At 41.4% G+C, this 13,306-nt stretch overlaps 1 protein-coding gene across 1 annotated transcript; it reads right to left on the reverse strand.

Annotated features, from left to right (window-relative positions):
* Positions 1-1,383: 1,383 nt before the first annotated feature.
* On the reverse strand, positions 1,384-11,939 carry LOC136651166 (keratin, type I cytoskeletal 24-like). Its single transcript, XM_066627346.1, has 9 exons — positions 11,448-11,939; positions 8,224-8,306; positions 7,655-7,811; positions 6,576-6,737; positions 6,356-6,481; positions 5,595-5,812; positions 3,687-3,704; positions 2,821-2,858; positions 1,384-1,487 (listed from the first exon to the last, which is right to left on the reverse strand). The coding sequence occupies exons 1-9, from the start codon at positions 11,937-11,939 to the stop codon at positions 1,384-1,386; spliced, it is 1,398 nt and encodes a 465-aa protein (XP_066483443.1).
* Positions 11,940-13,306: the final 1,367 nt, after the last annotated feature.

The following is a 13,306-nucleotide window of genomic DNA, read 5'->3' on the forward strand; positions in this document are numbered from 1 at the left end:
GATGCCATGGGCCTGATTGTGCGATACCCTGTCTGCTCATTGTTCAACGCTGATGGTTTCTCTTGAGGCCAAACATATTTACAGAGGGCAAGAGTTCAGTAGATATCTGATTGTGTCTCAGAGATAAGTGTTGCTTTGATGGGTTGTCACATCCAATAAATATAAATATTCATTCTCTATACAATCAGCCCTCATCTTATGCACGTTTTTACTTCTGCATATTCAAGTGAGTGCATATACATGCTCAGTGAGAGAGAGAGAGAGAGAGAGAGAGAGAGAGAGAGGCTTTAAATAATGTTGGTGATTCTGTCCACCATTTCACTCAATAAGTATATGCCCTGAAGAGTGAGATGGAAGAATGAATCTGCTGTTCCCTCAGTTGTCTCAGTTCCCATGTGTCTCTCTTAGCATGGTTTAGTTTTTAAAGGGACAGTATGTATGTTTTTCAGATTTAAAGGTAATTTAGAGCATACACAATTTTTGCCTTATGCACTGACTTCAGATTCTAACCCTTGCATAAGATGCTGAATGATTCTAGTTGCATATACTTGTGTAACTGAAATGAATCCATACTGTAGAAATTTAGGACTGGCACTGAAATTTTGCGCAAAATGAAATTAGAAGTGAATGGCAGGTTTCTTTCCTAGATGAAACATCTGAGAATGTTCAAGTGAAGTGCGTTTTAATAGGCCAAGCGTAGGCTTGTTCAAACAATACCTGTAATAGCAAACTGTCCCACACAATTAAGACTGTGAACACCGTGTGAGAACACACACCCCTCCTATTGTGCCTGGGGGGCTTTGACTTTAAAGCACTACTGGCAGGGTATGTAGAAGCCCCAAGTGCTTAAGCAACTTCACTCCAGGCAAGATGGGAGGTGCCAAAATGTGTTTGTGTGTGTGTTCATGATGCATTCACATTCTTTACTGTGCGGGGCTGGTTTGCTGCTTCAAGTATCATCTGAACCTGCCCTGACATTTCTCAGTGAGTTTCTTCAAATTCCTGCTTAGCAACCAAATTTTGCACAAAGTGGAATTCAGGGAAGCCCTGCAAGCTTCTGTAACACAAATGGAATGTCTCAAGGGGCTCTGCATATCCATGTACTTCTTTGTGCTACAGGTGATTCAAGTGGGAGAATTTTCAAATAGAGTGCAACAAAACATTTATGCTTTGCAAATAGTAGAAAAGGTTTATTGAACTATTCCAGCCAAAAGAAATGAGAATTTCAGAATGTGTGAGGCAAATTGCTTAAAGGGAGGAAAGTTCTAGAAAAATGCTTTGAAAAGAAATTATTTGCTTGCATGGCTCCTGACGGCATTCTCTTTTCTTGCTTCTCTGACGGGACATGTAGCAAAAGAAATGAAACTTGCAGTATCCTGATTTTTATTTACTTGGCTTCTCCTCAACCGTTTTGACCTGGGATGAGACGACTCTGCCATCAACCACTTCTTCAACAATTGTCTTAACCATTCGGGTTTTTGTCGACTCTGGAAATGTTTAAAAACCAATATTAACATGTGTTCACATAAATGTTCCAAACATATCTTTGATATGCCTTCTTTTCTATTTTACTATATTTTTTATAGAAGCAGATTGTCATAAAGCACATAAATGCCCAAGCAGATGTGATATTGGCAAATTGGTGAATCAAATTGGGTTGCTGCTGATTCCCTATAAACAACGAATGAGGGGCAGTTAAAAGTACATATTGGAAGGTGGAGCCCATTCCTGATCACCCAGCTATGTTTCTTGCTCTGAGATTGCTTATTCATGGCTTTTACCCCCAGGACTGGAAGTAGCCCCTAATGGGTAAAAGCAACTGGGGGAAAAACTGAGATGGAGGAAAGATCCAAATAAACCCAGTTTGACACACAGATCAACCAGCTTGTCCTTCCTGCTCATGCTGCACTTTAAAATTCCCTTCCCTACTTTATTGGAAATTTGCAAGGCCTGGGTTGGGTCTTTCTGCCATCTTGTCTAAAAGTTGGTTTAATACAATCAGAATATATTTTAGTCCTATGTTAAAGTAGCATTAGGATTAACAGCTAAAATATTTACAGGTTAGTCACTTTGAGAAACCAGATGATATAAATTGGGCAGAAACGGAATTTTCCAGTAATTTTAATTTGGACAAGTTGCACAGGTATGATGCAAAGACAGTATGCTATAAAGCATGAGTCCTGAGGGAAGAATGTGTGGAGGAGGCACAAGGCAGTCCTATAATACAGGGGTGGCCAAACTTGCTTAATGTAAGAGCTACTATGTTTGTGAGTTGCAAGAGTGATGTTTGAGGGCCACAGTATTTAAGAAGCATTTAAATTCTTAAATATATTTACTTGCCATGAACAAACTCATGTTTTAATCCAGTTTATACCTGGTAAATAATTTTAACGCTTGAACATTTTTTAATTTGCCTTTTGTATTAACTGTGATGCAAAAAGGAGCTCAGCGACCATATTTCTGCAAACTGCACATTATGTGCTGAAGAGCTGCATGTGTCTTGTGAACCACGGTTTGGTCACCCTTGCTGCAGTACATACTCAAGCTTGTTTAATAGCCTTTAACACTGGAAAAGCCTAGAAAATCTATTTCTGAGATGCCAAGGTCTGCACACAGAGTGGAGGATTGGGGTATTGCTAAATGTCAGGAAGTACCTGGAATGTGCTTTTGATATGAAGGAAAGGAAACTCTGGAATCAAGGGGGGCTGCATGTTAGAAATGTGAATGAAAAGGTTAAGGGGGTGCAGAGTGTCACTGATGTAGATGAAGTAATCAGCCATATATTTGGCTGTGCATTACCTTTGCCAGAACTTCCTGAGCCATAGCTTGAAGATCCGTAAGTTGAAGACCCGAAACCACTGTCAAAAGAAACATTTTTGGGTTAGTATTAGTAGTCCTTATGCTTCCATTTTCAGCAAGCAATGAAGGTTTACGGTAGTGAGACATTAAAAGTCATTCTTGATCATCAGCTCAGACTTGCTTTTGACTGTTTTGAAATGGATGGTTGAATGTCAATTCTAACAGCCCGATGCAGGTGTTCTGAATTTGGGAAAAATCATTGGGATTAACCTCCAACAAGGCTAATTGGGCCAGCCTCCAGTAAACTGTACATGCACAAGCTCCCTGCAGAACTCCAGATCAATGTGTAAAGGTTGAATGGGAAGGGCAGCATGATGGGTGAAATCCTGATTTACTCCCCAAACATTCTTTGTCCCCAAATTTAGAAAGTCTGTAGGGAATGCAGTTTCGGCTAATGTAGATCTCACTTTTTAACAGATATTTAGGATTGTTCCCACTTCTACATATTTTCTGAATACAAAATGCCATGGAAGTTGCACTCACACCATACAAATCACTATTGTGTTGGTCTTGCCATAAGGTTGGATCAGCAGAGCTCTAGAACAGGGGTGCCCAAACCCCGGCCCTGGGGCCACTTGTGGCCCTCGAGGCCTCTCAATGCAGCCCACAGGGAGCCCCCAGTCTCCAATGAGCCTCTGGCCCTTCGGAGATTTGTTGGAACCCGCACTGGCCCGGCACAACTGCTCTCAGCATAAGGGCAACTGTTTGACCTCTCACGTGAGATGTGGGATGAGGGCTCCCTCCACTGCTTGCTGTTTCACATCTGTGATGAGGTAGCAGCAGCAAAGGAAAGGCCAGCCTTGCTTTGTGCCAGGCCTTTTATAGGCCTTGAGCTATTGCAAGACCTTCATTCATTCATATAAGTTCATCTTTAATATATTCGTTTAGGTAAACTTATGTAAATTTATTCATATTTTAAATATAAATTAATTATTTTTTCCCCTGGCCCCCGACACAGTGTCAGAGAGACAATGTGGCCCTCCTGCCAAAAACTTTGGACACCCCTGCTCTAGAATTTGTTTTGGGACACAAATCTGACTGTGAGATGAGATCCATATGATACATTTATGTGTCTGACTGTTAGCAAGTTTGCCTGGAATAAAGTAACTCTCCAATCTGCCTTACCTACTAAAAGTAAAATCTAATGCCAACTGCAGCTTAACACCTGGTTGAAGTTTCAAAAGATGGGGTATCTGCTGTCGTAACGACTCATTCCTAACCAGCTTTCCAGTGCCGATGCAGCTGCAATGCAGTCTTGAGGGACTGCATTGTAATTAGTTCCTAAGGGAACAAATGTTCTCTTACCTTGAGGAGGCCTTTGTGACTGCCCCCCCCCCCAATGCAGCATGCATCACATTGGCACGGCTGCACTGGCATAGGAAACTTGGTTAGGATTGTGCTGTAATCCTGCTGTGCACGCCTTAGGTGGCATCTTCCAATGATATGGATGGGGCATGGATATAGCTGCAGAAGGGAGGCAGGAGACCTGTCTTATTAGATAGCATGGTAAGGAAGGATGCTGTTTTTTGCTGGTAAGTGTAGTGTTGCTGGCTTAGAAGAGGTTCTTGTATGCTTTCTGCTGCTGTGGGTGACAACTGGAGGTAGAATGTGTTGAAGCATTTAATTAAGTCCTCATTTTTTGGAGCTTTACTTTAGTATTTTAGATTTCCTGTACATCTTTTTTTGTACTGATGGCTTTTAAAATGCATTTAGCTATCCCACACCTTCAAAATAGGTGAAGAATAAACATTAAAATTGTACCCCGGAATTCTGGACTCTTCTTTGATTTTTTCCTATGCTGGGTGTTAGTTTTCTCTGTTTGTACTGTGCCCTTAACCATTGGTTGGGCATGGTAGAAATACTACAGAAATAGTTACCGGTGGTATTGACATAGTGTGATTGATACCTCTACCATAGTAACTGAATTTCAAAAGGAACAGAAAATTGTGGTATTTTTCATCACCCATTTGTGCTACAAATGGACTCATTTTGTGCTACAAATTTGTGCTACAAAGAGTCATGGACTCTTCGCTCACAACAGGAGAGGAAACTGAACACATTCCACATGCGCTGCCTCCGATGCATCCTCGGCATCACCTGGCAGGACAGAGTTCCAAACAACATAGTCCTGGAATGAGCTGGAATCCCTGGCATGTATGCACTGCTGAAACAGAGACGCCTGCGTTGGCTCGGTCATGTCGTGAGAATGGATGATGGCCGGATCCCAAAGGATCTCCTCTATGGAGAACTCGTGCAAGGAAAGCGCCCTACAGGTAGACCACAGCTGCGATACAAGGACATCTGCAAGAGGGATCTGAAGGCCTTAGGAGTGGACCTCAACAGGTGGGAAACCCTGGCCTCTGAACGGTACGCTTGGAGGCAGGCTGTGCAGCATGGCCTTTCCCAGTTTGAAGAAACACTTGGCCAACAGACCGAGGCAAAGAGGGAAGGCCCACAGCCAGGGAGACAGACCAGGGACACACTACACTTGCTCCCAGTGTGGAAGGGATTGTCACTCCCAAATTGGCCTTTTCAGCCACACTAGACGCTGTGCCAGAACCACCATCCAGAGCGCGATACCATAGTCTTCCAAGACTGAAGGTTGCCAACTAACTGTGCTACAGGAGAGTACTGTAGAAGCATATCCTTTGCCGGGGGTGAATGTCATGTCTAGTGAACCTGCCTTTTATGTAAGAATGTGCTTGCTTAAATTGAATGCAATATTGTTTCCTTACCCTCCTTCTCCATCCAGCAAACGGCGGTAGGTCTCAATCTCCTGCTCCAGACGTGACTTGATACCCAAAAGCATCTGATACTCTGCATTCTGGGTCTCCATTTCACCCCGAATCTGCACAAGCTGTTCCTCTAAACTACTGATCTGGGCTTGGATCTGAGCGAGTTGATCACAGTAATTTTGTTCTGTTTCTGCCAAAGTGCCCTCCAGGGATTGTTTCTATCATAGAAGAGGTTGAAGCGTTTTTTTGGAGGGGGGGTAGGGGTGATGGAAGGAAGAAAAAACATGGCACCAGTTCGTAAATGGGGAAGAGAAGGCAGTCTTCCACAAAGAAAATTATTGTTTTAAATTTCATTATAACCACTCATACTTGCACATAAACTCTTTGTATGAAAATTAGCTGCACCATCTTAGTGCTTGTGTATCCTTTATTGTATGGGGGCACATTTATAAGAATAGTGGCCCAATCGTAATAGGGCCTTATACTGCTGGAACAAGTGTTCTGACAGCATAAGGCCCTTTATGGCAATACATCATTCCATGTGGCCTGACCACTCCTGCTGATGGCAAGTGGATGAGTACATGCTTCTGTGGGCCCTCCACATGCCTCAGCCCTGGTAAGTCAACGTGGGGAGGGCCTGAAGGAAGGCAGGAAGGTGGTCAAACAGGACAGAGATCAGGGCAGTTAGGAGGGCAGGCCAGGGTAGGGGTGGTTTCAGCGGCCATTTGGAATATCTCCAACTGGCATGACACTAAACCTACCATGGCAAGTTGGGCCTGCAGCTCCAGTTCCAGCCCCTGAAGAGTGCGCCTCAGTTCAGTGATTTCACTCTTGCTGGAGCTCAGCTGATCCACGTTAGCAGATATCTCCTGCCTCAGTGCTCCAACCTAAGACAGGGTAAAAATCAAACAGGAAAAAGCATTTAGTGGGATTGATAATTTGAGCATTTTCCCGGGCTCGGGGGGATAGGACCATTCTTACCTGTTTGTTGAACTGTTCTTCTGCCTCTCTACGATTCTTGTCCGCAAGCTCTTCATACTGGCTTCTCATCTCATTCAGCAGCTTAGTCAGGTCGACTCCTGGGGCGGCATCCATCTCCACATTAACATCACCACTGGCCACCCCTCGGAAGCTCTTCATTTCCTATAGAAGGAGAAGTCTACTGAATTTTCAACAGCTTGTGGAGTGACCTGGTCATTAAGCGACAACGGTCCACAAAGAGTATGGGGGAATCTTATGCATGTCCTATTGAAATGATTGGGATTTGTGTAAGATGGCAGAGTATTCTATTTTTTTCAGTTGTTTTTTCTTAAAACTCTGCAGGCAACTGTCTTTGAAAGCCCAGAGGTGCATGGAATTCCAGGCCTATGGTTTGTATTGTAAAATTAATGCATTATATTTTCATGAATGTGAGAAGGTAGGATTAATTCATGAGTACATACTATTTATTTTATTCTTGTGGCATGTAAACATACATAGAAAGTACAATACATGCAAGATCCCGCCCATGGGATGTTCTTGCATTTGGCATGGGAAAAAAACCTGCAAGTGATGATAAACAAGGGAAGAAATATATATTGGGAAAAGGTGTTGCAGTAAAGGAGGGCACTTGGAAGGGAATAAACATAAATATAAGATATAATGATGGATACTTGAGTAATCCATACATCCATGTGGCAGTTCAACATCACTGACTGTATCTGTATAAAGGGAAGTCCTGCTGTACACTCACATGACCACTAGATGGCAGGCACACCTGGGTTTTGATTGCATCAAGCAACAGTATGCTGTGAATTATTTTGCAAATAGCATTTCAATGAAAATAGTTCATTGCAGGTTCTCTAAACCAGGACTTTTGAAATATGTTCTTCTCTTTATGAGCTACATCTTGCTGTGAGTCTCACCTTCTCTTTTCTGCTGCTATGTCTTGCACCATACTTGCGACAGGAGCTATGTGAGCTAACCTGCCTTTCTCTATCTTTTTTTTTTTTAAACTTGGGAAGACTTGCTTCTAAGCAACGGGAATTGACATAGCAGCATTAGGCAAACAGTTCTCCTACCTCTTCATGGTTTTTCCTGAGATAGGCAAGCTCCTCTTTCAAGCTTTCGATCTGCTGCTCGAAGTCAGACCTAGTCATGGTTAAGTCATCCAGAACTCTCCGCAGACCATTGATGTCACTCTCTACACTCTGGTGTAGGAACAGTTCGTTTTCATACCTTATAAAGTGAATGTGAGAATTAGGTTTACAGAATTGACTATTGACTGTACATCAGCAACTGTTACCCTGCAAATGCCTGATCTTGGAAACTAAGCAGGGTCAGGCCTGGTTAGTACTTGGATGGGAGACTGCCTGGGAATACTGGGGGCTGTAGGCTTATACCATAGTCTTTCGAGACTGAAGGTTGCCAACCATGTTGAAAATCAAAAGCAATTATCAGTTTATCAGATGGCCTCTTGCTTCCAGGACAGTATCTGTTGTTGGCTTTCAGTAAATTTCCAGGAAAGAAACTATAGCAATGATATGTGAAAAATAAAAATCACCAGTCCACCATACCAGATAACTTGATAAGCACTGCATTAAGTTATATCACATATTTCCCTTCCCTTGTCAGGAATTTGAGTACGTACTTGAGTTTGAAGTCATCGGCAGCCAATCGGGCATTGTCAATTTGCAAAACGACCCCAGCATTTTCAATAGTGGTTCTGCAAATCTGTAATCAAATGTATGGAAGAGAGTTACCATAATTCCTAGTCATTATCAATTGGTTATTAGATCCCTGGAACCACGTGGCATTCTGGGCCATGAAACAGTACAGTGAAATTGCACTCAAAAATCCTTGTAAAACTTTCTTTTTAAAAAAAAATAAATCAAGAATTGGGAGATAAAGGGAGGATATATATGAGACAACCATTGGTGAATGTGCTTCGATGTGCCTGGAGCGATGTGCCTGGAGCGATGTGTTTGGGCGCTTTATAAAGATGAGGAGGTTACTGTGGAGATGGTTGTCTGGAACACTTTATCACCTGACAGTACACTAACAAGGCACTAAAATTGTCAGGGCACACCATCAGACAATTGACAAGGAATTCCGCATTGCTGGTGGGGGACTCACATCCCCCAATGGCCAAACTAACAAATTCCACCCCCAGACTCCCATGGCACACCAATGCACTGCAGTATAATGGTTGAAAATCACTGGACTGGAGTCTATCACAATAAGAGCATAAACATGTCTCTAGGGCAGCAATCCTTTCCATACTTACTTGGGAGTAAGCTCCATTGCCTATAATGGGACTTCTGATTAAACATGCATAGAATTGGACTCTAGGAGATTCTCTGTTAGGAGGATCTAGGAGATCCTCTGCTGGACAGATGCAGTGCTGTTCAAAGATATTGGAGGGGTGGGGGAAGAGGGAACAAGCAGTTTTTATTTTTAATGTATAAAGTGAGTTTATTCTAGGTGTGTAAATAGTGGAAAGTTTTTGAAAAACATGCCTAGTTTTCCATATTAGAATATATATAAAAATATCCTCTTGTTGAATTTATTATAGACATTAATATTCTCTGCTATTATTTATTGCATTTCTGTTTCTGGTTGGCTCTAGTCAGTTTACAATTTTACACCATTAAAAATAACACTGCACACCAAAGCCTCACAAGCTGAATGACACAACCCTCTAACCTTTTGTTTTCCCTTTCCCTACTACATTATAACCAACAATGTGTCTGTAAGCTCATCAGTCCTATATATATAAATCCCAACCCATTCTTAACCATAATTTCTTTACATAAACTGGCAACTGTTAACTGCTTTGAGAACTTTTTGTGGAAAAGTAGTCTATAAGCATTCATAAAAATAATTCTGCAATGTGGGTTATACTTATGGGGGCACAAACAATCACAGACCACATGCTTTGCATGCTGAAGACCCCCAGGTTCAGTCCTTGGCTTCTCTGCTGAAAAGTGTGCCAAGTAGCAAGGCAAGGGCAGACCCCTAACTTGGACTGCCATCCTATACACACGCTTATTTGGGAGTAAGTCCCAGTGAACTCCATGGGACTCACTTTTGAGTAGACACACCTAGGATTGCGTTGTCAGAACCTAGAGTGCCACTACTTTTCATAGTTGTACTAGGCCATCTGGACTAATGGTCTAACTCAGCGTTTCTCAGACTGTGAGTTGGGACCCCCATGGTGGGTCGGGACCCAATTTCTGCTGGGTCCCACAGAGGCTCCAATGAAAACATGGGTGATGGAAGGATCAGATTACTAATTGCCTCAGGCCCTAAGGCTATTCAAAATCAGATGGCTACTAACTGCTGTGCAAAGAGCTGAGCTCCTGCAGTTTGCAAGCTTGTGTAAATGTAGAGAGAGAAATGTTTAAGCGTTATTTTTCTGATTTTTTTTTTCCAATTCCATGAATGATAGTAGTGGGAGCAGCTGAAGCCTGGGTCACATAACTAAGGCTGTAATCCTAACCACACGTTCCTGAGAGTAAGCTCCATTGAATAAAATAGGACATACTTCTGAGTAGACTTGGTTAGGATTGTGCCTTAAACCCCTCAAGTCTTGAGGTTATTCATTAAGGCTGCCTCAGTACAAGGAATGGATCGAGTTTTTGCAACAAACAAATAAATAAAGCATTACTTGTAAATAAATAAATAAAAATATTGTTTCTCTCTATATCACTTTTTTAAAATGCCTTGTAAAACTAGATGGGTTCCAACAAAATCTCATTTTAAAAAGTGGATCCCGATACTAAAACATTTGGAAACTAGGAAACTAGGATCACTGGTCTATCTCACTCAACCTGAGATGACTTTGGATGTAGAAAAAGCAGCTATGTTGATTAAGAAAAAGAATGGTAGCTGTATGATTAAGCTACCAGTGGTCAAGATTACTACTTTTTCTGCCCTTAAACTTCCTGTTAGCCCCAATTATTTTTGTTCAAAAGTAATCTTCGCAATCTAGGGTGGAGTGCAGCTGGGTTGTTGAAATCTTATCTTAATCTCAGATTTGCCACCTCCACTTAACAAGGTCATATGATCATCATTTAGGTCAGAGTTAATTGCTTTACAAATTTAATTGTTCAAGTGGAGCGTGAACAGGGAAATAACCATGGACTTTTCCCAAACCAGGTGTTCTGACCTAACAGCAGCCAGTACACCAAGCTTGATTTAGAAATGCCTGTAGGAGACAGTTTGCCAATGAATTACTTCTGGCAATCAGCAAAGTTAGTACTTAGAGTTACAAACACCTGGGAGCATTTTACAAATTGGCTCTAGAGCGTTGTAAAATAGGAGAAGCCATTACGTATTATTAAGAGTATTTGTGTTCTGCTTTTCATCAAAAAGTAGTTCACAAAGTGGTTTACCTTGCAAAATAAATCGATAAATAGTTCATCCATAAATCAATCATTAAACTTAATAATAGATTGTAGAAAGTTATTGCTGCCCAGTCATTTATATATATATATATATATATATATATATATATATATATATATATATATATATATATATAGCTGTTTCTAAGCCTGTTTTAATGTTTTATGGACTTTTAGGACAGAGCACAAAGGGTTTTTAATTGTGATGTTTACTATTTTTTGTGTTTGGATTTTTTAATAAGCCGCCTTGGGTCCCCTCGGGAATAAAGGCGGGGCAAGAATGCTGTAAATATAGACAGATAATTTGGATTTCAATCTATCTATCTATCTATCTATCTATCTATCTATCTATCTATCTATCTATCTATCTATCTATCTATCTATCTATCTATCTATCTATCTATCTATCTATCTATCTATCTATCTATCTATCTATCTATCATGCAGAAGCATTTGGATTACTTACTTGGTTCCGAAGATCTTCAATGATTCTAAAATACTTGCTGTAGTCATGGTCGGTGGCAGGAGTGCTGAACTTTGAATACCATTCCTTGATTTTCTGCTCGAGGTCAGCATTGGCTTCTTCAAGGGCCCGCACTTTGCCCAGGTAGTTAGCAAGGCGGTCATTGAGATTTTGCATTGTTTGCTTCTCGTCCCCGGAGAGGAGACCTCCATCTCCCCCTCCAAAGCCGCCACCAACAAAGCTGCCACCAGCAAAACCGCCACCTAGGCCTCCCCCCATGCCACCTCCAAACCCTCCCCCCATGCCACTTCCAAACCCTCCCCCCATGCCACTTCCATACCCTCCACCAAAGCTTCCCCCGCCATAACCTCCAGCAAATTTGGAACCCCCGCTAAATCCCACACCGCTAGATAATCTGACAGATCCTCCACCGCCTCCAAGACTGTACGAGGAATGCTGTCGAGAAGAGCCAGATGTGAGGACCGAAAGAGCCATGGTGTGTGAGCAAGAAATGTGACCTGTCCCGTCCTAGCAAGGCAAGCTGATTAGAAAGAGTGCGCTCAGTTGGTGGGCTTTTCACGTTTATATGCAGAGCAAACTGGGAGTATCTTTTTCTCCCTACCACAGCAAAATCCTTTGCCAAGTCAATGCTGCACTATTCATAATTAGGTAATTATTTTGTCTAATTAAGAACTGAAGGCACATAGTCCAGCTCTGCAGAAATCTGTATCCTGCGGGTATTTGTTATGCCAAAAATCTGGATGGTGGTGAATCAGCCAAACTATTTTTTTCCTTTTATCTTTTAAATTTTGATGAACAAAGCTTTTTTTTTTTCTTTCTCTCTTCACCTCCCCTTCCTTTTAACTTTACTTAATATCTATATTACATTCTCTGTATGTCAAGCCTCTAGGCATCGCGCTTGTAATTGAAACAGGAAGCCAAGTAAAGCTTCGGTTGACATGTACGAACAACCCTTATACTATACTTAGGTCTGGCATGTATTTATTATTTTCTAATCTATAAAAGAAGCCGATCTCAAATAGACTGTTGTCATTAGGCTCAAAGTTTCATTTTGCCCTGTTTTATTAATTGGCTCTTGGATGGAGATAAGGCATTTTTGATGTGAAATCTGAAGATTTTATTTGATGTGCAACCTGTCTTTGCAAGTTCTAGAAAATGCAGATGAAAGGTGGGGACTGGGATTAGCACACACAAGAATTTCTTTTTAATCTGTCGTTTAGGACAAGTTAATTCACATACAGATTGCCAATTTTACTGATGCTTAATTCAGTGGATTGAATCCCTAAGTGTAGATACAGTTCCTATAACTGGGAGAAGGGTGGGATATAAATAAAGTTGTTTATTATTATTATTATTATTATTATTATTATTATTATTATTATTATTATTATTATTAATAAATGAGCAAAATATACATAGATTTCAGGTGCTCTTCTGTCATGTTTCTGTTCTTGGGTTTCTTTCCTGCAAAAGCTCTGCTTTTTTTAGAATTTATCCACACTGCAAGTTAATCTTCCTTTTGCTTTACAGTAGACTTATATGGTTAACAGTGCTCTTGGATCTGAATTGATAGTATGTCATGCAAATAGTATGTCATGCACTGCAGCAAATGGAAGCAACATCACAATGCACATGTGTCACAACGCACCACAGAAAAGCAGGCATGGCCACATTCTTCACACCTGCTACAATATGTGACACACAAGCAGCCCCAGGAACACCCAGCATGCACACTGCACACCAAGTACACACTGCATGCAAGCTGGCTGCAACACACCACATAGGCAATGGCAACACACATTAACATGTCACACACATGTGCTACATGCATATTAAACATG

Source organism: Tiliqua scincoides, chromosome 5 (assembly GCF_035046505.1).
Source record: "Tiliqua scincoides isolate rTilSci1 chromosome 5, rTilSci1.hap2, whole genome shotgun sequence".
NCBI classification, from domain to species: domain Eukaryota; kingdom Metazoa; phylum Chordata; class Lepidosauria; order Squamata; family Scincidae; genus Tiliqua; species Tiliqua scincoides.

Coding starts and splice junctions, on each gene's coding strand:
- LOC136651166 (XM_066627346.1), bottom strand. CDS start 11,939: ATGGCTCTTTCGGTCCTCACATCTGGCTCTTCTCGACAGCATTCCTCG. Junction 6,738..7,654: donor TCAGGAAAAACCATGAAGAG/GTAGGAGAACTG, acceptor CTCCTTCTATAG/GAAATGAAGAGCTTCCGAGG. Junction 6,482..6,575: donor AAGAACAGTTCAACAAACAG/GTAAGAATGGTC, acceptor ACCCTGTCTTAG/GTTGGAGCACTGAGGCAGGA.